The sequence below is a fragment of the Larimichthys crocea genome, chromosome X (genome assembly GCF_000972845.2).
Source record: "Larimichthys crocea isolate SSNF chromosome X, L_crocea_2.0, whole genome shotgun sequence".
NCBI lineage: Eukaryota > Metazoa > Chordata > Actinopteri > Sciaenidae > Larimichthys > Larimichthys crocea.
In genome coordinates this window covers 9,420,923-9,447,611 of record NC_040020.1, presented here as the reverse complement: position 1 = coordinate 9,447,611, position 26,689 = coordinate 9,420,923, and the positions used below count along the sequence as shown (strand labels likewise).

At 41.8% G+C, this 26,689-nt stretch overlaps 3 protein-coding genes and 2 non-coding genes across 7 annotated transcripts in view; 1 reads left to right on the top strand and 4 right to left on the bottom strand.

The window, feature by feature from the left end:
• LOC104937416 (OCIA domain-containing protein 1) overlaps positions 1 to 7,007 on the bottom strand; it is a 20,083-nt gene extending 13,076 nt beyond the window's left edge. The window contains exons 1-2 of one of the 3 annotated variants that reach the window (XM_027282953.1): positions 6,874 to 7,007; positions 6,645 to 6,732 (exon numbers count right to left, since the gene is read on the bottom strand). In XM_027282953.1, coding sequence (XP_027138754.1) covers positions 6,645 to 6,732; positions 6,874 to 6,927 — 142 coding nt within the window. In that variant the 5' untranslated portion in view covers positions 6,928 to 7,007. Of the gene's footprint in view, positions 1 to 755; positions 841 to 1,021; positions 1,046 to 6,644; positions 6,733 to 6,873 lie in introns of those variants that run through there. The other 2 variants (XM_027282954.1, XM_027282955.1) reach the window with 2 other exon arrangements.
• trnae-uuc (transfer RNA glutamic acid (anticodon UUC)) lies at positions 3,848 to 3,919 on the bottom strand. Its single transcript has one exon. It is a non-coding gene; the product is annotated as a tRNA-Glu (tRNA).
• A 3,301-nt stretch (positions 7,008 to 10,308) lies between the features above and the next one.
• trnae-uuc (transfer RNA glutamic acid (anticodon UUC)) lies at positions 10,309 to 10,380 on the bottom strand. Its single transcript has one exon. It is a non-coding gene; the product is annotated as a tRNA-Glu (tRNA).
• Positions 10,381 to 11,698: 1,318 nt separating this feature from the next.
• Positions 11,699 to 19,241, top strand: slc34a2a (solute carrier family 34 member 2a). Its single transcript, XM_019256361.2, has 13 exons — positions 11,699 to 11,785; positions 12,637 to 12,700; positions 12,783 to 12,893; positions 13,663 to 13,791; positions 13,882 to 14,025; positions 14,139 to 14,250; positions 14,723 to 14,915; positions 15,897 to 15,992; positions 16,073 to 16,193; positions 16,349 to 16,516; positions 16,612 to 16,728; positions 17,630 to 17,754; positions 18,610 to 19,241. Exons 1-13 carry the CDS (start codon positions 11,762 to 11,764, stop codon positions 19,174 to 19,176), a joined length of 1,971 nt encoding a protein of 656 aa, XP_019111906.2. The 5' UTR covers positions 11,699 to 11,761; the 3' UTR covers positions 19,177 to 19,241.
• Positions 19,242 to 23,396: 4,155 nt separating this feature from the next.
• On the bottom strand, positions 23,397 to 25,516 carry bglapl (bone gamma-carboxyglutamate (gla) protein, like). The gene is made up of 4 exons (XM_019256375.2): positions 24,704 to 25,516; positions 24,269 to 24,616; positions 24,082 to 24,184; positions 23,397 to 23,953 (listed from the first exon to the last, which is right to left on the bottom strand). Exons 1-4 carry the CDS (start codon positions 24,762 to 24,764, stop codon positions 23,851 to 23,853), a joined length of 615 nt encoding a protein of 204 aa, XP_019111920.1. The 5' UTR covers positions 24,765 to 25,516; the 3' UTR covers positions 23,397 to 23,850.
• Positions 25,517 to 26,689: the final 1,173 nt, after the last annotated feature.

The window sequence follows — 26,689 nt, the reverse complement described above, 5'->3', positions numbered from 1 at the left end:
CACACACACACACACACGCATGTCCGATGAGATGCGAGTCCCGAGGCTGAGTCTAAGACAGCGTTTTCACGGTGGAAGTATAAGTGTAAAACATGTCACTTTTTTAACTGCTTACATTTGTAAGTAAAGAAAATGCTTGAAGTTCAGTTGTAATTGCGTTGGAGTGCAATAAATTAAAACCTCTGGGTATGTTGTGTTTGCTTTACTCCAAATTACTCCAAATTATTTGGCATTTTTTTACTTAAAAAAGTAATGCATTAGTTACTTTCCTGGGTAACTGTTACTTATAGTGTATAACTCATTACTAACTCAGTTACTTTTTTGGGTAAGTAACTAGTAACTGTAACTAATTACTTTTCAAAGTAATGTGCCCAACACTGTCCATCACCACCCATTGTTGCAGGAATTCATTTCTCTGCCGTCTGGACGGAGATACATGCACCTAGGGCACGAACAAATAGGTATAAATTCTCCTTTGTTCCACAATTCTCAAATCGCACTGTTCTTGTGGCATCTGTTTATCTTTTAAAGACTTTTTGCCTTCTGTCACTCTATTCTAACTTCGTTTGGATTGTTTAAATCAAGTTCTATGTCACTGTTTGTCTGTTTATTTTTTGTTGTTGTAAGTTGCATTGTCACTGCAAATAAATTTCACCTGGAGGGACAATAAAGCTCTGAAACTGACCTGACCTCACCTGTGTGTGACAGACAGGTCACACACACACACACACACACACACACACACACACACTTACACCTGTACCAGAAGCTGTCATGGTTGCACTCCTTGAACACCCTCTTCTCCTCCTCTGTGGGGATGTAATCCATGCCGAGAGGGACCTGCTGCACACACACACACCACACACACACACACACACACACACACCACCACACAACACACACACCACCTAGAGCTTTAACAGCAGACAGCGTGACGCACGTGTGTGTGTGTGTGTGTGTGTGTGTGTGTGTGTGTGTGTGTGTGTGTGTGTGTGTGTGTGTGTGTGTGTTGCGTGTTTACCTGCGCCCCTCGGCGTTGCCGCCTCCGTGAAACTGCGTTGCTGGACGACATGTTGACGGCAACGTCGGCGTTGCTTAAAGCTCTGACTTCTTCTCTGGTTGCTACAATGTCATTGCGATGGCTGACCCTGACGTGACCCGGAAATAATACAAAAAAAAAATAAAAGTAGCGATTTTTTTTTGTATTTATTTTTTAATATTTAGAAGTTGCTGCTCGACAGTGAACAACCACACGCAGCAATAGATGTCAATATTTTTTAATCATTTTATTATTATGAAAATCCTCAAGATTACGTTAATTAGACGGATGAGCTTTATTTTGAAAGTTCATAAAGGGTCGCCCTCTAGCGGTTGTGACAGTAACGACAGCGTCTGTGTTTACATGTAATAAACTGACAAAAAGCCATTTAATGGCTTTTGTCAGTTTATTACATGTAACACAGCTATAGTGACTATGTAACACTATATTATACTGAAGTGTTATATTATTTTATAATAATATTTTAGGATAGAGCTCCTCTCCTGATGCCCAGCTCCACGTTTAAAAGGTGCAGTGTGTCAGATTTGAGGCTTTTATTTTCAGAATAAGGCAGACATGGAATATAATATTCATAAATGTTATAAAATTATAAATACTGGGGTTAAGATGTTGAAACTCATATCATTTGTGTTTTCTGTTTTTTGCATGTCTTGTGCACTTCCCTTATTTGGACTGTGTTTTACTGAGGATGGCAGGGAGAGATATCAGTAGTTCAGTAGTTTTTGGTGCATAATGTTCATTGCTGAGCAGACTCATAGTGAGGGAGGTTGTCAGAGACAGCCCATTTTAAAACAATGTATAAGAACCACTGTTAGAGCTCCTCGAGGAGCCTTTTCTCTGTAACCTCTTGTGTGTTGATTGTTAAACGCTCCTTCTTGTACAAGAATAATAATTCAGCTTAAACTCTGACACTTTGAATCCAGTCCTCCTTATTCAAGAGTCTTTCTTTAAAAATTCCCGTAACAATAACTATTTTTATGCATGATGATCACCTGAGAATAACTTAAAAATGTCTTTTTGTGTCTAATGGGTGCGGGTCCTCTTTCATAGAGCTGCTGTGTTTCTACAGCAGCCCAGAACAGACAAACTACAGTGACCAATAGACGGGGCCTTTCAAGTTGCTGTGGGGGTTTCAGTGCAGCGATGTATCTAGATCTACACACTGGACTTTAAGAGTCGTCTTAAGACCTCCTCTTGATAGGCTTATAGTTAGAGCTGACTCAGGTGAGTCCTGAACCGTCCCTTAGTTATGCTGCTGTAGGTCTAGAATGGCGCCATATCTCCATCTGAACACATCATATCCATTAAGGTGTTGTTGTGGAGAAAATGCTGAAGTCAAAGGTCAATGGTGAGGTCAGGAAGGAAGAAAGTGTTCAGGAGCCTCTGGTGTCTTAGCTGTATATTTATTGACGCTTGATCAGGAGATTAGAGGACACCCTTAAAGTTCATCAGAAGTGGCCTGAGTCGGTCTCACATTCTGCCCAACTCATCCGGTGGATCGACTTAAACCCAAAGATAACAACACAATACTACACCCCAGAATTAGTCAAAGAGAATGTCTTACCCATGGAGGTGTTATTGTCCGCATTTCTAGTCTGGAGACACAGATCGGAACGTAACAGCCTCATGACTATGCCGAGATGCTTCTGTGGCCTGCTTTTATGGTCTAGACGCGCTATATGGGAAGTAATGTATATATAATGTTCTTAAATAATTGCATATGAGTTTTAATGTCATCACACTTACTTTCTTTGATTAAATATAGAAGTAAAGTCCTTTTTTTTGTCTCTGTCTCTGTGCTGCTTTAATATGTTGATTTACATTACATCAGCACTCTCATCGTCAGATTGAGTTCTGCATCTAAGGAACAAACAAGAACACAAAAACAAACAGGATGCATGCTTGACAATAATTTTTGATTTCCTTTTATGCTCTGGAGAGAGAAGAACCAGACCAGGTCACAATCAACAGGCCGATGTGTATTGATAAAACACTAAAATAGATTTATGTTGCTCCACATATCATCCATTCAGTTTTACTGGCAGCGTGACTAACAGGAGGCGCCTGACCAAAATTCATTTGTGTCTGATCTGAGTGTGACAGAGAAGGGTTATATCTTCCTCAGGTCAGAAACACAGCGAGCAGTTTGGTCCATCAAACAGAGGGGAACCTGTGGTGACCATAAGGCCACTTGAGTGGTTATTAATGTGCACTGCCCCAGTAAATAAACAATCATACACTTGGTTGCCAGTTTGTTAGGTATACCACAGTGTAACCTAAAAATGAAGCCAAACTGCAGTTCCTCTAACGTCCACCTGAGGCTGGCTCCAGAAGTGAGTCAGTCTCCATAAGTCCCATGTCCAATGTCCAATTCACAGCAGAAAATAAACATGTTTACAGCCTGGTACAAAAAACAGTTTTGGTCTCTGTAGCTAATTTCCCCGTCATGACACTGTACTGAGGGTGAATTTATATACAACTCACCTGTTCACATTATATTAAGGCTTAAAGTTATGCAGGATTAAGAGCGTGGACGCTTTGATTACAGGTGGGCCACAGCTTGTTTGCCAACCTCAGTTCACCGATGATCCACGTCTTTGCCAAGATGGTGGCGGCCAGAGCCACACACTGAGCATCACAACGACTCTTCAGAAACCGTGGTGGTGACGTCAAGTTTTATACAGCCAATGGACCAAACACGACCACTGGCCAGTTTGACAAGGAATACAGTAGTTTGGTATCGCAAGATTGTAGTAACCAACTTATGTCCAGCCGTACAAAGCAGCATTCCCATACCGGGAGTTGAACCCAGGCCACCTGGGTGAAAACCAGGGATCCTGACCGCTAGACCATATGGGATGCTTTTCTCAGTTTTGAAACTGAAACTGAAAACTTCTGTACCTTCTGCTTGGGGTAGGGTGTTCTGTGTGAGAAGTGGAAGCCTGACACAATGCTACTCCCTCTTGTGATGCAAATGAGCAATTTCCCAATCAAAAGGGAAGCAACAGGAGTTTGTTCATGGTGTGGAGCAAGTGTACTTCCCGTGCTAGCCAACCTAACCCGTACCCATGGGCTACCTGGTTGATAACCTGGGATCATGCCCACAAGACCAAAATGGATGTCATGTGACGCCCCAAAAACTGTAGTCATTGTACTTTAACTTCTTGTCGTAACCAACTTAGAAACTGGGCTCCCCAGAAATCTCTGGTAAGTCACAGAAACTAAGACCCCAGTCTGTGGGTACACCCAGGCCGCAATAAATCTGACGTGATGGTTAATAATTAGTTTTAGGACTGTTGTATTAGACTGCACCTGTAAACTGTGTACATGGGTGTAGAAATCCAGCATGCTGAGTTTTTATGAGTTCATGACCTGGTGAGTTTAATAAGGGCACTTGTGCAATCAAATATAAAGCGCAGTGTGTGATGACTGCGTGTAAGTGTCAGGCAGTTGGATCCCTTCCTGTCCTCACCTCACATTATCAGGTCACAACTTCCACGGAAAGTCGATGGCATCAGTGTGACCTGGGCTGATGTTCTCTCCTCTAAGTCCTCTCGGGCGCACATAACAGTTTTAAAGGCCTAAACTTAGATCATTGATAGTTTTGAAGTATTGAACTGTGGAGAATCAATAAATTACTGCAAAAAAAAATCGTGTGCCCAAAATAGAAGCCACCGACATACGAGCAACACTGTACGACACGTCCGCATCCGGCAACCCCTCCCACATGTGGGCTATTGTTAATGGGATAAACCTTTGCCAGGCAGGAGCCATTCTCTCTGCCTCTATGGTTAACATCAGTTCCAACAGCTGGAGCTATCATCACTCTGTGCAAGAGTTTGTCTGGAGTACAGGCAGTCATTTTCTATTTTAAATGGACGGACGGGTTTATAAATCAGACAGACAAACAACAGAACTTCATCCACCCTGAATCCAAAAAGGTATTTTCAGTAAACACATTTTACCTGTTGGTTAGGCAGGGTAACGGTTGTATGTTTGCAGGTGTAGTAACATAGCATGGTATTACAGATGTGTGTCGTATTGTCCACAACCACTTTTTCACAGGGTGTTTTACAGCCGTGTTACGGTATTAATAGTGGACCTAATCAAGATTCGAAGTTAGGCGGTTGTTTATTATCGTCGTAACTCGTATTTGTAGTGCCACATTATCCCCAGTACGCCGGACCATATCACGCTATCATCACAACCACACCAAAGCGCCTAGCGACTATCACCGATCACGCAACCGGAACTGACAAATACAAAGGGCCAATTTTCACAAATAGGTTTTACATTGGCCCAAAAAAATTCACAATTAGTTATTTGAATTATTTTTAACATGAAAAATCACCAAAACAGTCAATAATCTACCACGCATATGAAAATTCTGCTAATTAGACCCATATTGCGCAGCCGTTTTCCTCTAAAAAAAGACTTTGAAACAGCCCCCCTGCTCCCAGGTGCCGCAGTACTCTAGCTACATCACTAGCCCATTGCGGAGTGTGGCCACCACGCATCTGGACTCACTTGGTCATCAGTTGCCACCCGGGATGCAGGTACGAGTGTGGGAACAAACCTCTCTGGATGTTTTCTTTTTTATTATTTGATTTACCATTTTGGTCTGTTGGTTTGGCACAAAAAACAGTTGTGGGCCCTTTTCTGTTTTATTGTGGCAGTTTTATTACTTATACACTATAATTTAAAAAGCTTATGTGTACCACCCGCCTAGGTCGATAAGGTATTTTATGTTTTTTTAGTTTTTCTTTTTAAACACTAGTCTATTTTTTTACAAAATAAAACGATGATTTTTGAAAGTTGGATCCCGCCCGGACTTTGGTGGATTCTTATAAATATCTGGGGACAATAATCGATAAAAACTTGACACATGACCTAAATACTTCTGCAATCTGTAAAAAGGGCCTACAGAGATTATACTACAATCTTTTAATGTCGATAAGACCTTGATGGTTTGGTTTTATCGATCTTTTATTGAGCCAGTTTTAACTTTTTTGCTTGATCTCATTTTATGGAAACCTGTCGGTTAAAAACAAAAATTTGTCTGTTCAAAATTGTGAGAGATGCCAACAAGATAATTGGCATGCAGCAGCTCTTTGACAGACGAGTCCTACAGAAGGCTCGGTCCATCCATCACCACCCATTGTTGCAGGAATTCATTTCTCTGCCGTCTGGACGGAGATACATGTTACCTAGGGCACAAATAGGTATAAATTCTCCTTTGTTCCACGTGCGATCAATGCAATTAATTTGCACAATTCTTAAATCGCACTGTTCTTGTGGCACTTGTTTATCTTTTTGCTTCCTGTCACTCATATTCTTACTTCATTTAGGATTGTTTTAAGTTTGGTTTGATTTACTCTGCGTCACTGTTCTATGTCACTGTTTGTTTATTTATTGTTTGTTGTGTAAGTTGCATTGTCACTGCAAATCAAATTTCACCTGGAGGGACAATAAAGCTCTGAACTGACCTGACCTCACCTGTGTGTGACAGACAGGTGACACACACACACACACACACACACACACACACACACACACACACACACACACACACACACACACTTACACCTGTACCAGAAGCTGTCATGGTTGCACTCCTTGAACACCCTCTTCTCCTCCTCTGTGGGGATGTAATCCATGCCGAGAGGGACCTGCTGCACACACACACACACACACACACACACACACACACACACACACACACACACACACTAATGAGCTTTAAACAGCAGACAGCGTGACGCACGTGTGTGTGTGTGTGTGTGTGTGTGTGTGTGTGTGCGTGCGTGTTTCACCTGCGCCCCTCGGCGTTGCCGCTCCTCCGTGAAACTTGCGTTGCTGGACGACATGTTGACGGCAACGTCGGCGTTGCTTACAGCTCTGACTTCTTCTCTGGTTGCTACAATGTCATTGCGATGGCTGACCCTGACGTGACCCGGAAATAATACAAAAAAAATAAAAGTAGCGAGATTTTTTATTTTTTTTTAGTATTTAGAAGTTGCTGCTCGACAGTGAACAACCACACGCAGCAATAGATGTCAATTATTTTTTAAATGCTATTTTATTAATGAGGAAAATCCTCAAAGATTACGTTAATTAAACGGATGAGCTTTTATTTTGAAAGTTCATAAAGGAGTCGCCCTCTAGCGGTTGAGACAGTAACGACAGCGTCTGTGTTTACATGTAATAAACTGACAAAAAGCCATTTAACAATGGCTTTTTGTCAGTTTATTACATGTAAACACAGACTAATAGTGACATATGTAACACTATATTATACTAAAGTGTATTTATGTCGCTTTATAATAATATTTTAGGATAGAGCTCCTCTCCTGATGCTCCAGCTCCACGTTTAAAAGGTGCAGTGTGTCAGATTTGAGGCTTTTTATTTTCAGAATAAGGCAAACATGAAATATAATATTCATAAATGTTATAAGAATTAGGATTTATACTGGGGTTAAGATGTTGAAACTCATATAATTTGTGTTTTTGCATGTCTCGTGCACTTCCCTTATTTGGACTGTGTTTCACTGAGGACGGCAGGGGGAGATATCAGTACTTCAAGGACAGGCCTGAGAAGTGTAATTTTGGTGCATAATGTTCATTGCTGAGCAGACTCATTAGTGAGGGAGGTGTCTGAGACAGCTCATTTTAAACAATATATAAGAACCAACTGTTAGAGCTCCTCGAGGAGCCTTTTCTCTGTAACCCCTCTTTGTGTGTTGCACTGTTAAACGCTCCTTCTTGTACAAGAATAATAAATTCAACTTAACTTTGACACTTTGAATCCAGTCCTCCTTATTCAAGAGTCTTTAAAAAATCCTGTAACAATAACTATGTTTTGATGCATGTATGATCACCTGAAAATAACTTTAAAATGTTCTTTTTATATCTACAGTGGGAGGCGGGTCCTCTTTCATAGAGCTGCTGTGTTTCTACAGCAGCCCAGAACAGACAAACTAGATAGTGACCAATAGGGGGTCTAAGGACAGAGGGTGTCACTCCCTGAACAGATTGTAAAGCCCTCTGAGGCAAATGTACTTTGTGACTTTGGGCTATACAAATAAAATTGATTTGATTTGATTTAGACGGGACCTTTCAAGTTGCTGTGAGGGGGTTTCAGTGCAGCGATGTATCTAGATTCTACGCACTGGACTTTTAAGAGTCGTCTTAAGACGTACCTCTTTGATAGAGCTGACTCAGGTGAGTCCTGAACCTTAGTTCACAGGTTCAGGACTCGTAACTGACACACACACACACACACACGCACACACACACACACACACACACACACACACACACAGTCTAATACAACAGTCCTAAAACTAATTATTAACCATCACGTCAGATTTATTGCAGGCCTGGGTGTACCCACAGACTAGGGTCTTAGTTTCTGTGACATTACCCAGAGATTTCTGGGGAGCCCAGTTTCTAAGTTGGTTACGACAAGAAGTTAAAGTACAATGATTACTAGTTTGGGGCGTCACATGACATCCATTTTGGTCTTGTGGGCATGATCCCTGGTTATCAACCAGGTAGCCCATGGGTACGGGTTAGGTTGGCTAGCACGGGAAATACACTTGCTCCACACCATGAACAAACTCCTGGTTGCTTCCCTTTTGATTGGGAAATTGCTCATTTGCATCACAAGAGTTGCATCTTAGTTATGCTGCTGTAGGTCTAGACTGAGCGCCATCTCTCCATCTGAACACATTCATATGCCATTAAGGTATTGTTGTGGAGAAATTGCTGAAGTCGAAAAGTCAATGGTGAGGTAAGGAGTTCAGAAAGTGTTCAGGAGCCTCTGATGTCTTATGCTGTATTATTTATTGACGCTTGGCCAAGAAGAATTAGAGACACTCTCAAAGTTCACCAGAAGTGCCTGAGTCGGTCTCACATTCTGCCCAACTTATCCTGGTGGATCGACTTTAAACCCCAAGATAACACCACAAATACTACACGCCCAGAATTATTTAAAGAGAATGTCTTTACCCATGGAGGTGTTATTGTCAGCATATTCTAGTCTGAAGACACAGATCGGAACGTCAACAGCCTTCTGTGGCCTGCTTTATATGGTCTAGACCTGCTCTATATGGGAAGTAATGTATATATAATGTTCTGTAAATATTGCATATAGAGTTTTAATGTCATCACACTTACTTTCTTTGATTAAATATAGAAGTAAAGTCCTTTTTTTTGTCTCTTGTCTCTGTGCTGCTTTAATATGTCTGATTTACATTACATCAGGACTCCCATCGTCAGATTGATGTTCTGCATCATAAGGAACAAACAAGAGAGACAAAAGTACACAAAACAAACAGGATGCATGCTTGACAAATATTTTGATTTCCTTTTATGCTCTGGAGAGAGAAGAACAGACCAGATCACAATCAACAGGCCGACATGTATTGATAAAACTAAAAATAGATTTATGTTGCTCCACATATCATCCATTCAGTTTTAATGGCAGCGTGACATAACAGGAGGCGCCTGACTAAAATTCATTTGTGTCTGATCTGAGTGTGACAGAGAAGGGTTATATCTGTCCTCAGGTCAGAACACAGACGGGATTTTAGGCCAAACAGAGGGGAACCTGTGATGACCATAAGGGCCACTTGAGTGTTTATTAATGTGCACTGCCCCCAGTAAATAAACAATCATACACTTGGTTGCCAGTTTATTAGCTATACCCCAAGTAGTAACTTGAAAAATGAAGCCAAACTGCAGTTCCTCTAACGTCCACTTGAGGCTGGCTCCAGAAGTGAGTCAGTCTCCATAAGTCCCCATGTTTCACAGCAGAAATAAACATGTTTACAGCCTGGTACAAAAAACAGTTTTGGTCTCTGTAGCTAATTTCCCCGTTCATGACAACTGTACTGAGGGTGAATTTATATACAACTCACCTGTTCACATTATAATAAGGCTTAAAGTTATGCAGGATTAAGAGCGTGGACGCTTTGATTGACAGGTGGGCGTCTGCACAGCTTGTTTGCCAACCTCAGGTTCACCGATGATCCACGTCTTTGCCAAGATGGTGGCGGCCAGAGCCACCACACTGAGCTTCACAACGACTCTTCAGAAACCGGTGGGTGACGTCATGGAGACTACGTCCACGTTTTATACAGCCAATGGACCAAACACAACCACTGGCCAGTTTGACAAGGAATACAGTAGTTTGGTATCGCAAGATTGTAGTAACTAACTTATGGTCCAGCCTGCACAAAGCAGCATTCCCATACCGGGAGTTGAACCCGGGCCACCTGGGTGAAAACCAGGGATCCTGACCGCTAGACCATATGGGATGCTTTTTTGTTCAGTCCACTGTGCCATCACAGTTTGATGAGTTATTTTTGCCACTGTCAGCAGAAACTGAAAACTTCTGTACCTTCTGCTTGGGGTAGGGTGTTCTGTGTGAGAAGTGGAAGCCTGACACAATGCTACTCCCTCTTGTGATGCAAATGAGCAATTTCCCAGTCAAAAGGGAAGCAACCAGGAGTTTGTTCATGGTGTGGAGCAAGTGTACTTCCCATGCTAGCCAACCTAACCCGTACCCATGGGCTACCTGGTTGATAACCAGGGATCATGCCCACAAGACCAAAATGGATGTCATGTGATGCCCCAAACTAGTAGTCATTGTACTTTGACTTCTTGTCGTAACCAACTTAGAAACTGGGCTCCCCAGAAATCTCTGGGTAATGTTACAGAAACTAAGACCCCAGTCTGTGGGTACACCCAGGCCTGCAATAAATCTGACGTGAAGGTTAATAATTAGTTTTAGGACTGTTGTATTAGACTGCACCTGTTAAACTGTGTACATGGGTGTAGAAATCCAGCATGCTGAGTTTTTATGAGTTCATGACCTGGATGAGTTTAATAAAGGGCACTTGTGCAATCAAATATAAAAGCGCAGTGGTGATGACTGCGTGTAAGTGTCAGACAGTTGGATTCCCTTCCTGTCCTCACCTCACATTATCAGGTCACAACTTCCACGGAAAGTCGATGGCATCAGTGTGACCTGGGCTGATGTTCTCTCCTCTAAGTCCTCTCGGGCAGCATCAACAGTTTTAAAGGCCTAAACTTAGTTCATTGATAGTTTGAAGTATTGAACCGTGGAGAATCAATAAATTACTGCAAAAAAAATCGTGTGCCCAAAATAGAAGCCACCGACATACAGAGCATACACTGTACGACACGGTCCGCATCCGGCAACCCCCTCCCACATGTGGGCTATCTGTTAATGGGATAAACCTTTGCCAGGGGAGCCATTCTCTCTGCCTCTATGGTTCACATCAGTTCCAACAGCTGGAGCTATCATCACTCTGTGCAAGAGTTTGTCATTTTCTATTTTAAATGGACGGACGGGTTTATAAATCAGACAGACAAACAACAGAACTTCATCACCATGAATCCAAAAAGGTATTTTCAGTAAAGCATACATGTTGGTAGCAGCAGGTGTAGGTGCAGGTAGACTTATCAGGTACCATGTGAGTCGGATTGCAACACTTCACAGGTTACAGCAGTGTCAGGTAAGACTAATCAAGATCTGAAAGGTGTGTTTCATCTTATCTGTGCACATCTGTACGCCGGACATCACGCTCTCCACCCACAAGCCTACGACTCCACCACGCCGGAGGCAGCGTTCCTAAAAAGCTGAAGCCCAGGTGAGCTCAGCACACACGGAGCATGGACTCACTGCGTCTGCCACAGGTGAGGACGAGCTGAAACTCTGGGATGTAGATTCAGTGTTTTTTATATTTGATTACCATTATTTCTGTTGTTATACTATACACTATACTTTACAACAAGTATGTGTAGTAGTAGAAGGTATTTTATGTTTCTTTTTTAGATTTAAAGTATATTTTTGTTACAAATAAAATAGATGATTTTGAAAGTGTCCGCCCGGACTTTAAACTCTAAACTAAAAGGGACAAAATGTATCAAGTTTAATGAAACAATGGAGACAATTCATTAATATTAATTTAAAATTTTATTGTATCATCACAAATTGAATGACCAATAAAACTGAAGCTGTTCAATAAAAAATACATATCCTGTTATAGACATAAGTAATTGTGGTAAATTAATCACAAAAATGAGTAATATGATAAAATATTTAGATTTATTTATATTATAAATATTAGATACAAAAAGTAGAAATAGATATTTAGAAACATTTGTATGTCAGAGAGTTTGATTGATAACTTTCTTTCTGTGTCTGACTGTGAATGGAATTTTACTGCAACTTGACCATGTGACGTTAAGATCAATACCCCGGCATGTGAGAGACAGTGTGTGTGTGTGTGTGTGTGTGTGTGTGTGTGTGATATTTGTGGACTAACGCCCTGATAGTTAAACTAATGACTAAACATAACTAATGTCACGTTTTGGGGTTTTTGTTCGAAACATATTTGCAGTTTACAGCTGACTGAAAACTTTCTGTGAAATGTCAAACCACCTTTATACTAGACAAACTGTCCCATATAATGTGTGTGACAAACTTTCAGGTTGGCTCATTTCATCTTCATATCTTTATGACTACACTTTTTCTTTCTTATCAGTCAATGGCTGCTCAAAACAAACGCACAGAAGACCCCGAGGAGAGACATGGAAATGAAAGCAAAGGTATTTTTCACGTTGTATGAAATTGAACAGAAGGTTTTTTGAAGACAGTAAATATAAATATTCTGTCTGTTTCTGTTTGCAGAGGTCAAAGCGAGCCTGGCTCACTCCACTGTGACTCTGATCCAGGACGAGCCGGAGGAGGTCGACCCCTGGGACATGCCCGAGCTGAAGGACACGGGCGTCCCATGGTCAGGTGAAGACTTGTAACGTCACCATGTAGCATTATAAGCACCTGATTACATGGTCACTGAGTCATACATTTACATGAGTAATGATGGATTACATGTGTCCTGCTGTAGATATGATAAAGTGTTCTCACTGAGCACTGTTACACAACCACACAGGAGATAATACTAATAATAATGATGATAATCTTTATTTAAAGCACAGTTACAGAGTGAGCAAAGCAAAACACGATTAAATAAACTGTAAAACTACAGAAAGAGTCAAATAAATCAGAGTTTGGAGACATAAACATTTACAAGTATCATTAAAAAACTTTATATATAAATACATAAATCTACTTCAATCTTTAAAGTTGTACAACATCAAAACTAACAGAGGCGATAAATGCTTTTTTATAAATACTGCATGCAATCAAATCATTGATTACTGTGTTACTGATTATTTAGAAAGCATAGACGTCATAAATAATAATGGATGTGGTCCAGATATTACTTAGACAGCAAGATGAGTCAACATGATGTGTCGGATTAAACAATGAGCTCATTCGTTTAAAAGTTTTATTTGTTACTGAGCGATCTAATATGAATTCAATATTATTTATTTATGATTTTATAAATGGCGTCTTTGTTTTATTACGTTAATATATGTATGAAACTGTTTTTTGCTCTCATTTATAAGAAGACGAGGTGACGTTATTTCCTGTTGGTTGCCAAGTTCAAGTCCAGTTCTGCTGCCTTGCTAAAATCTTGTTTAATCTCCTTCATCTCTTGTCCCAGCTCTGGACACCAGAGGGAAGGTGTTGAGGGTGTTGGTGTCGGTGGGGAAGCTCATCCTGCTGCTGGGTTTCCTCTACATCTTCATCTGCTCGCTCGACGTCCTCAGCTCAGCTTTCCAGCTCGTTGGAGGTTGTCTAAAGCCACAGTGACCCGTAAATTGTCATCGTTGGTGAAGCACAGGTGAAACTAAAAAGGTGCTCCTTTGTTCACCTCGTCCAGGTAAAGCAGCAGGTGACATCTTCCAGGACAACTCGGTTTTGTCCAACCCTCTGGCTGGTCTGGTCATCGGCGTTCTGGTCACCCTGCTGGTTCAGAGCTCGTCCACTTCTTCCTCCATCGTTGTCAGCATGGTCTCCTCTGGACGTGAGTACAAGCCTCCACCCTACAAACACAAACACCCATCCATGCATGAGTGATGTTGGAGGTGTGGAGGAGAGGGGGATGGAGTGATGATGTGTTGACGTGTGCTTTGGCAGTGCTGACGGTCCGGCTGGCTGTTCCCATCATCATGGGAACCAACATCGGCACCTCCGTCACCAACACACTGGTGGCCGTGACGCAGGCTGGTGATCGCAGCGTCTTCCGCAGGTAATCCTCACAGCAGCTCGTATACACAAGGTTGAGAAGGGATGGTTCAGGACTCACCTGAGTCACCTGAGGAGCTCGATAACTGAAGGTTCTTACATTTCTAGACTGGTAACAAACTCCAACAAAACAGATGTATCAGCACAACGCATACAGTGAGGTCAGCAGAGCTTTCAACACCGTCTTTTGGTGAACTATGAGCTTTGTTAGTTTTATTAGCCCAAAGATAATAAAATAATCTTCAGTATCTAATCTACACAATTAAATACTTCCCTTTATCTTAAAGAATACTCTGAATTTAATCTGTACTTTATAATCCTCAGCTTTCGTTCTGCTGTATGAGTAAGAGGTTTATTTATCTACTTACTACATGACTTTTCCCTGGACAGCAATTATACACGCATGTAGCCCCCATTAGAAAGCTCAAAGGTCATTTTACTTTGCATTTATCTCCCTCCTTTCACAATCCACCCAGGGCCTTTGCAGGGGCCACAGTGCACGACTTCTTCAACTGGCTCTCTGTCCTGGTGCTGCTGCCTCTGGAGGTCGCCACCGGTTATTTGTACGTGGTCACCAAGCTCATCATCGACTCCTTCAAAATTCAGAGCGGAGAGGCGCCCGACCTGTTAAATGTGATCACTGACGTCGTCACTGAGTCAATTATACAGGTAAGATGTTGTTTCCTATTATGTTGCTATGAAACCAGTCTGGCAGGGAGTCCTGAGCTTACTGAGGTGGTTTTCTTGCCGGGTTTGGCTCCTGGCATCCTGGAGTCAGATTGGTTAGCTACATGGGCGACTGATCTAACAAACAGACAGTCTTTCCATCAGGAAAGTCCATAAAACACCTCGTAACGTTTTTCCCTGTTGATCTTAGAGGCCAAACCTGGTCCAGTCCAGCTGCTGATCCTGGTTCATTTAGCATCAGTTAGGAGGCACTCCACTCCGGCGGTGTCAGAAGAGAGAAAGCATTTCATTGGATGTAAAATTAGGACATGCCCCCGAGTGCAGGATGATGTCATCAACAATTTTTTATGGTTTATCAGGAAATTACAAACTTAAAAATACCATGAAGAATACCTAAAAATACTGAAAACATGACTTTGTGTCAGATACTGGAGGACAGATGGGACAAAAACACTCAAACATTATTAGATATGAAGCTGTTACTTCATCTTAACACCATGATAATTTACAAACGTCATTATCTCATTGAGATAATGATCGTTGTTGTCTTGAGATAACAAGGTCAAGCAGAACCTGCACTGTCTTACTGTTGGAAATAACATGAAGATCACTCCTCATCATTTAAGGAGAAGACTATGACAGTAGTCATTGAGCTTCAGTGTAGAGTCGAGTTGAAATGATGCTGATATACATACTCATACAGTAGTTGGGTTGATATAGAAGTTACTGTATAATTGTTAGTATTATCTATGGGTCTATGCTCCACAGTAGCTTCTTCTACGACGCTGCAAATAAAAACATAAATAAAAAACAACAAAGTTTATCAGTTCAAAAATGAAATATCTTGAAATATTTTGGAATTGCTTTGTAGTTTAAAATACACGAATCCATAAAGAAGTGTTTAGATATATTTACAACATTATTACATATTGGGATTGTTGTATATTTCTGTTCTTCACTCAGCTGGACGAGTCGGTCATCAGTGGGATTGCCACCGGAGACCCAGAAGCCAGGGATAAGAGTCTTATCAAGAGATGGTGCCAAACCTTCACCAACACGGTGAGACCAACACACGTCGGCTACGTAGCAAATATTCATAAATATCCCAAATTAAAAATCAAACTGTCGCTGTGTTTCAGACCTTAATGAACGTCACAGTTCCCGGTCCAGAGAACTGCACATCTCCGTCTCTCTGTTGGGTCGATGGCAACTACACCTTCACACTGAAGAACATTTCTGAAACATACAATGTCCAAAAATGTAAGACACAGCATGCTCAGTCTTCCTTTTGGCCTTACAGGTGAACTAATGGGAGTGAGGTTGATGTTAAGCACCAGGCCTCGCCTTGTTGGAGCTTTTTTTTTGTCTCTTTGAGTTCAGTTCTGCAGGACGTTGAGGTGTTTCTGTGCCCACAGGTAAACACCTCTTTGTGAATGGGAATCTGCCTGACCTGGCAGTAGGTCTGATCCTGCTGGCTTTTTCTCTGCTCGTGTTGTGCTCCTGCCTCATCCTCATCGTCAAGCTGCTCAACTCCATGCTGAAGGGGCAGGTGGCCACAGTCATCAAGAAGATCCTTAACACCGGCGAGTGGCACTGCATACTCTTCATATTCAAGTGCAGTACATGTGAACGGGACTGGATTTAGTAACACATGAATGTTGTTTGTTTGTGTTTGCAGATTTCCCGTTCCCCTTCGGTTGGGTCACAGGTTACATCGCTATTTTAGTCGGAGCTGGAATGACCTTCATTGTGCAGAGCAGCTCGGTTTTCACATCTGCTATTACTCCACTTGTTGGTGAGGACATCCATCCATCCATCCATCCATCCATCCATCCATCCATTTATCCATTCATCCATTCATCCATCCATCCATTTATCCATCCATCCATCTATTTATCCACCCACCCATCCATCTATCTATTTATCCATCCCTCCATCCATTCATCCTTTTATCCATCCATCCATCCATCCATCTATTTATCCATTCATCTACCCATCCATTCATCCATCCCTCCATCCATTCATCCTTTTATCCATCCATCCATCCATCCGTCCACACACACATACATCCCTCCATCCATTCATCCTTTTATCCATCCATCCATCCATTCGTCCATCTATTTATCCATTCATCGACCCATCCATTCATCCATCCCTCCATCCATTCATCCTTTTATCCATCCATCCATCCATCCATCCATCCATCCACACATACATACATCCCTCCATCCATTCATCCTTTTATCCATCCATCCACACATACATACATCCCTCCATCCATTCATCCTTTTATCCATCCATCCATCCATTCGTCCATCTATTTATCCATTCATCCACCCATCTATTCATCCATCCCTCCATCCATCCATCCATCCATCCATCCATCCATCCATCCACATATACATACATCCCTCCATCCATTCATCCTTTTATCCATCCATCCATTCATCCACCCATTCATTCATTCACCCATCCATCCATCCATCCATCCATCCATCCATCCATCCATCATGCCATGTTTTGCACCGATAAATAGAGTCTGATTCTGCTAGGTTGAATACAGTGAATTGGGGAACACACACACTTCTCAGACTTCCAGTCTAATAAATGTAACTAACTTCCTGGTAAACTGTAAACTGATGGTAGCCAGGGTGTGGAAATATGTATTTTAACCAGCGTCTCGTTTGTTTAAATAGGTATTGGTGTCATCAGCATAGAAAGGGCGTACCCATTGTCTCTGGGTTCAAACATTGGCACGACCACCACGGCCATCCTGGCAGCGATGGCTAGTCCTGGAGACACTCTGGCAAACGCTCTGCAGGTCAGTAAATCACACAAAAACACATGCACATATGTAGAATAAGGCTTCCTCTACCTATAGATCACATATTGATATATATGATTTATAAGTTAGAGGAAGCCTGTGTCTTCCTGTTTTATATAAATAAATATATATTTGCCTATTCTATCATGACCCATAAGGGATGTCTGGTATTTATTGCAACTTTAAACAAGACAGGAAAATCCGGTTTCCTGAAAGATAATATAGGAAGTATTGAGAAAACTGGAATTCAAAAGTAATATTTGACACTTCTGGACTCTTATGTTGTGTCTCAATTTGCGTACTTACACTTGCAGTGTACTGTGAGTACCTGGATGTTACTGTACACTTATAATGGTCGAAAAGTTGAGAACACTAGGCACTTTGGCTAAAGTAGGGACCACTGGAGTTGTGAAAATGGCTGCTGAATACGGTGAATATGGCAATATACAAATGTAAGTTGTACTTATGTTTTATGTTTTATATTTTGGGGGTCAAATATTGGCTCTAATGCTTTGCATGGTTGCAATTTGGCAAAGAAGAAGAAATAGCTGTAAAAAGTTGTGATCTTCATTCTCGGTAAGTTCACATCAGTCAACACTACCCTCCTGAAAGTATCGCACTATGCCAACAAGTACATAATGTACACAGTGTACTACATGGGAGTGTACTAACTGAAACACAGCTTCAGATTGTACGTGTTCATTTGATCTGATGTCTGCTCAAAATGAATTGGAATAGATTGTTGGTGTATCAATGTCTCTATTTTACCTATAACCAGAATGTCTCATTGATTTCTGAGCAGAAAAAAAAAGACTGAAGCTTATCAATATATTTTGTTGATGGTTGCTCCAGATTGCCCTCGTGCACTTCCTGTTCAACATCTCCGGCATCCTTCTGTGGTACCCGATCCCCTTCACCCGCGTCCCGATCTGGTTGGCTAAACGCCTGGGAAACATCACTGCCTCCTACCGCTGGTTTGCCATCGTCTACATCGTCTGCTGCTTCTTCGTTTTACCGCTCTTCGTCTTCAGCCTGTCGCTGGCTGGCTGGAAGGTGTTGGTAGGCGTGGGCGTCCCTTTGCTCAGCATGCTCCTCATCATCATAGTGATCAACATGCTGCAGAAATGGAAACCCGGGTGTTTGCCTGCAGTGCTGCGATCCTGGGATTTCCTGCCTCTCTGGGCTCACTCCCTGGCTCCCTGGGACAAAGTGGTTGGTGTGATTACGGCCAAATGCTGTTGCTGCTGTAAATGCTGTCAGGTTGCAGCTGATGACGAGCAACACAGAGAGGTAGAACCTGTGGAAAAGAACCAGAAAGCACCAACAGAAGCGTACGATAACCCTGCAATGAGTGCAGAGAAGGAGGTGGAAAACGAGATGAAGATAGAGCTGAAGATTCTGAAAATGAGCCGGCTTTGAAAACACTCCACCTTTAGGCAAAACTCTAACATTTCTATAATATTTATGTATTTACTTTTAGTAGGTTATTGTCTCTGAGTTGTGTTGTGCTCACTGAAGTTGCCTTTAAAGGATTAGGTTGACAAAACTCTCTTTTTTTTTGTTATTGTCGATGTATCCCATGGAAAAACCAAAAACAACAAAGTTTTTCTGCCTTTCAGCCTCAATCAGCTCCTGCAAAATCTTAAAAACAGCTCACACATATAGGGCTGCTTGAAGATTTGTAAACCTTATTAAAGATGAATCTTTATCTGGGTATTGCACTTCCTATAGCACTGATAACCTCAACCACACAGTTTCATACATGGCGGCTTTGGTTGTTCAAATTTTGGACTTGTGTGTCTATCTTGTTCTTTTTTTGAGAGCAGAGACTTCCTCCAAGCAACCCTCCTATTAAAGCCACGGTGAGTGAGTTGTCTTTTTATTGTGGAGCCATGCATGTGTGGACCCCGAGATGAAAAATACTGGTTCTGATTAAATAATAGAAATAATAGTTTTTGAGGTTCACAAACTTTCAAGCAGCACTGAATAGTTTGTGCAGCTGGGCGCTGAATGTTTCAGCAAACATTACTCAAACAGAAGGAAATATTGTTTGGGACTATTTTCAGCTGTGGATTAATACTGGTCAGTATTTCTGGCAGCTGGACTGTGACTGTACATGGGATTAAAAAACACCAAAACAAGCTTCTGAAATTCATCACCAGCCCCAGATTTAATCGTGATATTTATCTTCTAGCCCCACTTACTAGCAAATGTTTGCATGTTTACATTTCAGACTCAGATAGTAAACATCAGCATGTAACAGTAGAGGTCTAATAAGTTTTTAACTTTGTTATATTTGGTCTTTTAGTGGGATTTGTGGACAGTGAGAAAAATATAGACCTGTGATTTTTGTAACTTAACTGCTGGTAGGCTGAACAAAGAGCCACTCAAATAATATAAAAGGATAAAACACAATTGTGAAAATGTTCTTATTGGACTTTATTTTGTAATTAAATTGCTAAAATGATGAAATGCAAATAATCAAAAGACGATAACTGATGATAATTTGGTCATTGCATACTGGTTGGTTGTATTAGACTCCCCTGAAGATGCCGTGACATTTGTGCTCTTGTAACTATCGAGTTTTTTGTTTTTAAAAAAATGTTTAACAGAGAAAAACTGTGTAAAAAAAAGACACGTTGAAGTCCTTACAACATCGTTTTATGGTGTAATAATACGTTTAATTGTATTCAAGGAATATGTAGTTTGAATTTAGATGAATGTACATCTAACTTTGTAATTCTTAATGCTGAGCCGTTTACCGTGTCTCAATAAAAACTTTAATTTAACATTTAAAAATAAAATATTAAAGATTATACCGTATTAAATGATTCACGTGACTCTTGGTCTTAAACGTTCCTTCAGTATTTATTGCTCTCTTATCAGCGTTATCTGAAGTTTTCTTCTTAGTGAAGGTGAGTGTGTAGAGTTCAGAGTATCATAAACTCTATCTAAAGAATCATTGTCAGTGTTTTTAATTGTTTCTCAGTAGTCTAATGTCTGTCTCAGGTAGTTTGCTCGGTTTTAGTTTTTATGTGTTTGGGGGAAACACATCCAGTGTTCAGGAAACTGATGTGATGACCGTTATACTGTCACATGTCAGTAAATCATGTGCAAAGAACATGAGCTGGATAATCAATACGTCAATATCGAGGCTGAACAAGCTGTACCAAAGCTCATGAACGAACAACCACGAGACACTTTACACATGTTCAACTGTCGCTTACAAAGAGTTTAATCAAGAACATTTTACATTTTCAAAGACTTCCAATGTAATAAATTGAACTAATTTCCTGGTAAAACTGGAAGGACAGAGGATGCGATGGTCAATTTTAAATTGGTATCGGTGTCATCAGCATAGAAAGACAGTGACATGTACACAGACCAAAACTGTTTTTTGTACCAGGCTGTAAACATGTTTGTTTCTGCTGTGAAGTTGGACATTTGAACATGGGGACTTATGGAGACTGACTCACTTCTGGAGCCAGCCTCAAGTGGACGTTAGAGGAACTGCAGTTTTTGACACTTTTGCATTGGCTTCAGTTGGGGATTTGCTTTAAATTAAAAGGTCCAGTGTGTCAGATTTAGTTGAAGAACGGACAAACCAAACTGGGTCTGGATCTAAATCTTACAGACTAGACTTTTAAGATCTGGACTCAGATCAGTGAGGATGATAAAACAGCACCACCATGCACATATCTGCGGGCTACATGAAGCAGGGCGTGTCGTCACACTGATCGAGCAAAGGGTAACTGTTAATCTTATGTCTGTTCGAACTGTTTACATAATTCTCACAAGGAACTAAATATGTCAAACAGGAAGTCGAGACCGGTTGTTGACAATTATTGTTTTTTTTATCTCGTTATCTCGAGAAAATGAGCTCTGTTATCTCTGCATACAGAGATAATCAACACGTTATCACAAAACAAAAGGTTGTTTCCTCTTTTTATTTCTGTTTATCAGACATCAGCAGTCTCAGATGAAGGAGAGGCGACGGGACTTTTCCCCAATGTCTAATACATTTTTTAATTATTTAAAGTAATAATATCATGATGATATCAGATGTCAGAGACTTCATCCTGCATTTTTTGCAAGTTCTCAAGTCTTAGCAGTGATTTTTAGGTCTCAGAGTCTTTGCAAGTTCTCAAGTCTTAGCAGTGATTTTTAGGTCTCAGAGTCTCAAACAAGTCTTTATGAAACACCAAGAAGAGTTCAGCATTTTGTCAAACAGCGTTCAGAGTCCTGAAGTGTTTTCATGTGTAAATACAGAATTATGTTCTGACTTGTCGACTGAAAACAAACAATTCGCCTCAAATCTCTTTGACTGACCGACACTGTCATCTAGTGTTCAAAGATGAGAACAGCAGCAAATCCATGCAAGGACACTGAGACCGCAGGTGATGATGCCATTTATATTGTGCATATTTATGTATGAAAGATAATCTAATATTAATCCACTACACAATCTGAGCCAGCATTAAAGCCGCTATATTTTTTGTATTAAATCAGAAAATTACCATGTTATTTCATCACAGATAGTGTAACTGAGTTACTGGCTTCTCGACATCCATACGACAGTCAGTATGTTTCATCTTCTTCCAGTTCGGAAAGTCTGTTTTTGTTTTGTCCCGTGTGATTGTGTGATGTTACACACTGCCCAGACACATAACAAACCCCAAATAAAGTGTATCAACGGAGTGAACATGGATCAATAACTAAGACAACAAGCCCAGAAGGACCCCTGTTGTGGAGAAATTGCTGAAGTCAAAGGTCAACGGTGAGGTGAGGAGGGAAGAAAGTGTTCAGGAGCCTCTGATCACGTCAACGGCAGCTATCTATTGTGTCTGGGAAGGCAACATTAGGTCTCTTTGACCCTGGTCACCACAACGTTGAGATAGGCTGGTACCTGCTGTTCTCAAGCAAAGCCAAACAACTAATACTGCCGAGGACCTCCAGGCCCACACGAGACCCCGTGTAACCTAAGGAGAGAAAACTTTGTCTTGACTGTCATCGCGGGAGGCGGACGCTGGTTTTGTCGGCAGGGAGGGACTCCACAAACACATTTAGAAGTTGTCGAATACGTTAGCTACAACAGACCTACAAACATCACTGTGGAAAGCTGCAAAGACGAGAACCAGTTCAAGTTTTCACGTCACACAATCTCTGTCAGTCAGAGACCTACTCGGCTGGACTGTCAGAGACGGACGATGTTTTCGCAGTCGTAAGTTGCCAAAACGGTTTCCACGACCACGTTACTGTTGCGTGAGGTTGAAGTGTGCAATGTTTTCTATTTTTTACATTTCTACTGAGGTCTATCTGCGTGTTTATTCGTGCTGGCTGCGGTACCAATTTTAACCAGTAGCAGTCGGTGTTACAGATGTCACATGTAGCACCTTTAAGACGACAGACGTCAGTGTTGTTGTTGCCCCAAAAGAATCAGTCACTGCAGGTTTAAAGGTGTGATGCACATCAAGAAAACACTGAAGACCAAACAGCAATTCCACAAAACACAATAATTTATTATTTTCAAACCCAGAGGCAATTTGTGGTTACAGCCATTACAGATAACTGACGTGCATTTAACACACACTGTACATCACGACTACCACTATCAGTACACTACTACGACTACTATTAAAAACTACAGTACCTCTCATTACTCCATCCACTACTTACTAGAACTACTAAAGTACGACTAAAGCACGACACAAAAACATCAATACATTAACATACAATACATCTGCACTTGTAGCACCATTCATTGTTTTATACTAAAAGACGTGAAGAAGAATAATTTAATCTCGTGTGGGCTACTGCATGACTTCACAGGCTTGTGTTTCCATGTGCCTCTCTCTGACAGCCTGGAGGAGGCCTCTTTTTTTTCCCGTTTAGGACCACTAACGCTGGCCGCTTGTGCAAGGATTTGTGCCTAAAATAAAAATCTCCATCTAGCATCGTAACATTTTATTTCTTTTTTGTGCTGGTCTGCTCCTTCAGATGGATTCAGGGGAGTTGTTGTTGTTGGAGTTTTTCTATTACAAAAAGACAGAAAAAAGAAACAGTTCCCATGTGGATGAAAGAGGACTATTTAACTTAGAAAGGGACGGGTCCGTAGTAGGCGGTGTACGCGGCGACAATGCCGGCGGTTTCAGCCATCTCGTCGCAGGCGTCGTTCACCTCGCACACCTCTCTCAGGCTGGATGGAGGAGACAGGAAAAGAGACGTTTAAAAACTCAGCGTTGATTCTATATTTTAGAACAAAACACTAAATGATCATTTGGTTCAGAACTTGCAAAGAGCGTGCAATGTTGGACATGACTTTACCTTTCCAGCTGCAGGAGGCTGAGTTGTCCTCCTGGGGATCTTCGTCTCCTCAGGAGAACAGAGGCCAGGTCTCTCTTCACGACCACCGCTGGAGCTTGAGTCGCTGTGAGGACAAACGTTAGATTTAAATAAAATGTTTAAAATGTTTAAAAGACTCTTTCTGGAAACAGAAATGTTGAATGCATACCCTCGTCGCTGGCTGACTCCGATGAAGATGAGGAGGATGAAGAGGAAGAGTCAGAGTTGGAGTCAGAGTTGGACTCAGAGGAAGCAGACTCAGAGGACTCAGAAGACTCGGAAGACTCGGAAGATTCGGCTGACTCGGAAGAGGAGGATGAAGAGGACGAAGAGGACGAGTCGGAGTTGGAATCGGACGCTGAGTCGGAGGAAGAGTTGGAGTCAGATGCAGAGGAGGAATCGGAGCTGGACTCGGAGGATGACTCTGAAGAGGAGGATGAATCGGCGGCGGCGGGAGCGGGGTCAGCGGCTGCAGCATCATCGACAGTGTCGTCAACGACAACCTCTGGTTCGATAGCTGAGGGTCACAGAACAACACTGTTATCTCCCTAATGCAGCTGCTAACACGTTTCCAAATAACACAGACTTAAAGAGCTCGTCTTACCTCCCATGGACCAGCACACTGAGAGAAGAGCACAGATGGAGAGGAGAGTCAGAGTCTTCATGATGGCTTGTAGTTGGTGTCTTGCTGCAGACGTAGAAGTTGCTTGCTCTTCTTAGCTTTGCTCCGGTGGCTTGTTCTGTCTCTTTGCCCCAAATCGAGGTCAATATATACTGTAGTCCACCTCCTTTGTCAGACCAGACCCACACAACGAGATAATGCTCTGATTGGTCCGGGAATCATATGTCAACGTTTCCGCTTCCACTTGTCGTGGAAGCTCCCATAAACACCCACGCTGCCCTGGCACAGAGTCCAGAAACTCATTCACCCGCACACAGACTTACACAGCCGCAAAACATTCCTGGCATTCGCTTGTATGTATGTTCAGTGCATCTGCTGTATGTAAACCTATACGCATGCATGCATGCATGCATGTCAGCCTTCACCTGAGACTGAAGCCAGTCCAAGACAAACAGAGTTATGTGAGGAAAGTGAAGCGCACCCTTCAGGGGATTCCCCCTTTTCTTGGATTCAACATGCAATTTTATTTTTATTTGAAACGAAACGTAAAAAAAGTCGATCACAGATTTGGCTTCTTAAAATAGTTTCTGGCTTCTCTGTGAACTACTTTCTCTCATATTCACTCAAACAAAAATTGCCATCATTTCCCTGTCAGTCATTTTCTGAGGTCAAACCGAATCATTTTTATACTCGTCTTGTTTACCAATCCTGTACATCCCCTTTACATTCCTCTCAATCCTCACCCCTCATCACTGGAGTATAAATAATACAACAACAAAAAAAAGCCCTAAAAGTCCCAAAAAAGTGGAGCAACTGATCTCTATGAAATACTCTTAAAATGTGATTTTAATCAGCGAGACCCACTGCAGGGTTGCCTCTTTAAAACATCAAGGTTGCCAGTTGTGCCATTGCTGTTATGTTACTACACTCCTTGCCCCAGATGTGATCTCCCACCCCCACAAACCTCAAACTATAGCCTGAGACGACCACAAGCTACTAATCGAGTGACACGGAACAGCAGTGAGCCTCATTATGCGACAGAGCTTAATTAGAGTGTTGCAGAGTCCCACCAGAACCGCAGTCAGTCACTATTTACAGATCCACCTCGGTCCAGCTCCTGGGCAGATCCAGGCACGGCCACGGCTTACCAACGGCAAGCAGCGGGCCCGATACCAGGCCTGGCTTGTTGTATTTCAGCACATATATATATCCAAATATAGGAAAGCCCCTTGTGTTGGACGCACGGCGTTATGCATGCGGGTTTGGATGCAGCTTTCTGTTTGTGAGATCCAGTTTGAGTGTGGCTTCAGCTGTGGTTTATCATAAAAGAAAAACAGACTTAACCCATATTGCAACTTAAATACTGTTTAGATAACCAAACATTTGTGCACACATATCGCTTCACATATATTTATCCCCGAGGGCCCCCAAACAGCTTCATCTATCATGCAGCGAGGAATTCAACGCTGCTGCACAGTGACCTTGGTGTCCTTCGTGTTTCAGAGTCTAGCGTTATTCCTGGTGTCAGGGATTTGTCTTGGAACGTGTGCTGTGTAATTTCAATGTCTGCTCCAGTGTCCGTTTTTATGGACGCGTTTCAGCGCGTGGGGGTACACAGACGGAGAAAACAATTGCCACAACCCTGAAAGGGCAGGAAGTGTAATTTGTAGGGCATCTGGATCAGTTTCTTTTCTTGCTGCTGTGTCTGGGTTGTTTTTTTTTAAATCACTGTTTTCTTACTGTTGTTCTGGTTTTACACATTTCCTGTCTGTGCAGCAGGAAGAGGAAAACTTACATGCACAGGTGCAGACGCTGGCACTTCATCGATATCAGTGTTAAAGTCCTCACAGGTCAAAGACAATAAGGACGTGGATTTAGAAAACACCTCACATACCATAGTTTGAGAACTAGTGCTGTATTGCATATTGTGATTGAAGGTTCAACCAAGATGATGTACAGTAGGATGGA

Excerpts from the sequence above, each read along its gene's own strand:
- slc34a2a (XM_019256361.2), top strand. The coding sequence starts at position 11,762 with ATGGACTCACTGCGTCTGCCACAG. Across the intron at positions 11,786-12,636 it reads ACTCACTGCGTCTGCCACAG|TCAATGGCTGCTCAAAACAA; the intron begins GTGAGGACGAGC and ends CTTTCTTATCAG. Across the intron at positions 13,792-13,881 it reads AGCTTTCCAGCTCGTTGGAG|GTAAAGCAGCAGGTGACATC; the intron begins GTTGTCTAAAGC and ends CACCTCGTCCAG.
- bglapl (XM_019256375.2), bottom strand. The coding sequence starts at position 24,764 with ATGAAGACTCTGACTCTCCTCTCCATCTGTGCTCTTCTCTCAGTGTGC. Across the intron at positions 24,185-24,268 it reads GGAGTCAGCCAGCGACGAGG|CGACTCAAGCTCCAGCGGTG; the intron begins GTATGCATTCAA and ends TTGTCCTCACAG. Across the intron at positions 23,954-24,081 it reads AGCCTCCTGCAGCTGGAAAG|CCTGAGAGAGGTGTGCGAGG; the intron begins GTAAAGTCATGT and ends TCCTCCATCCAG.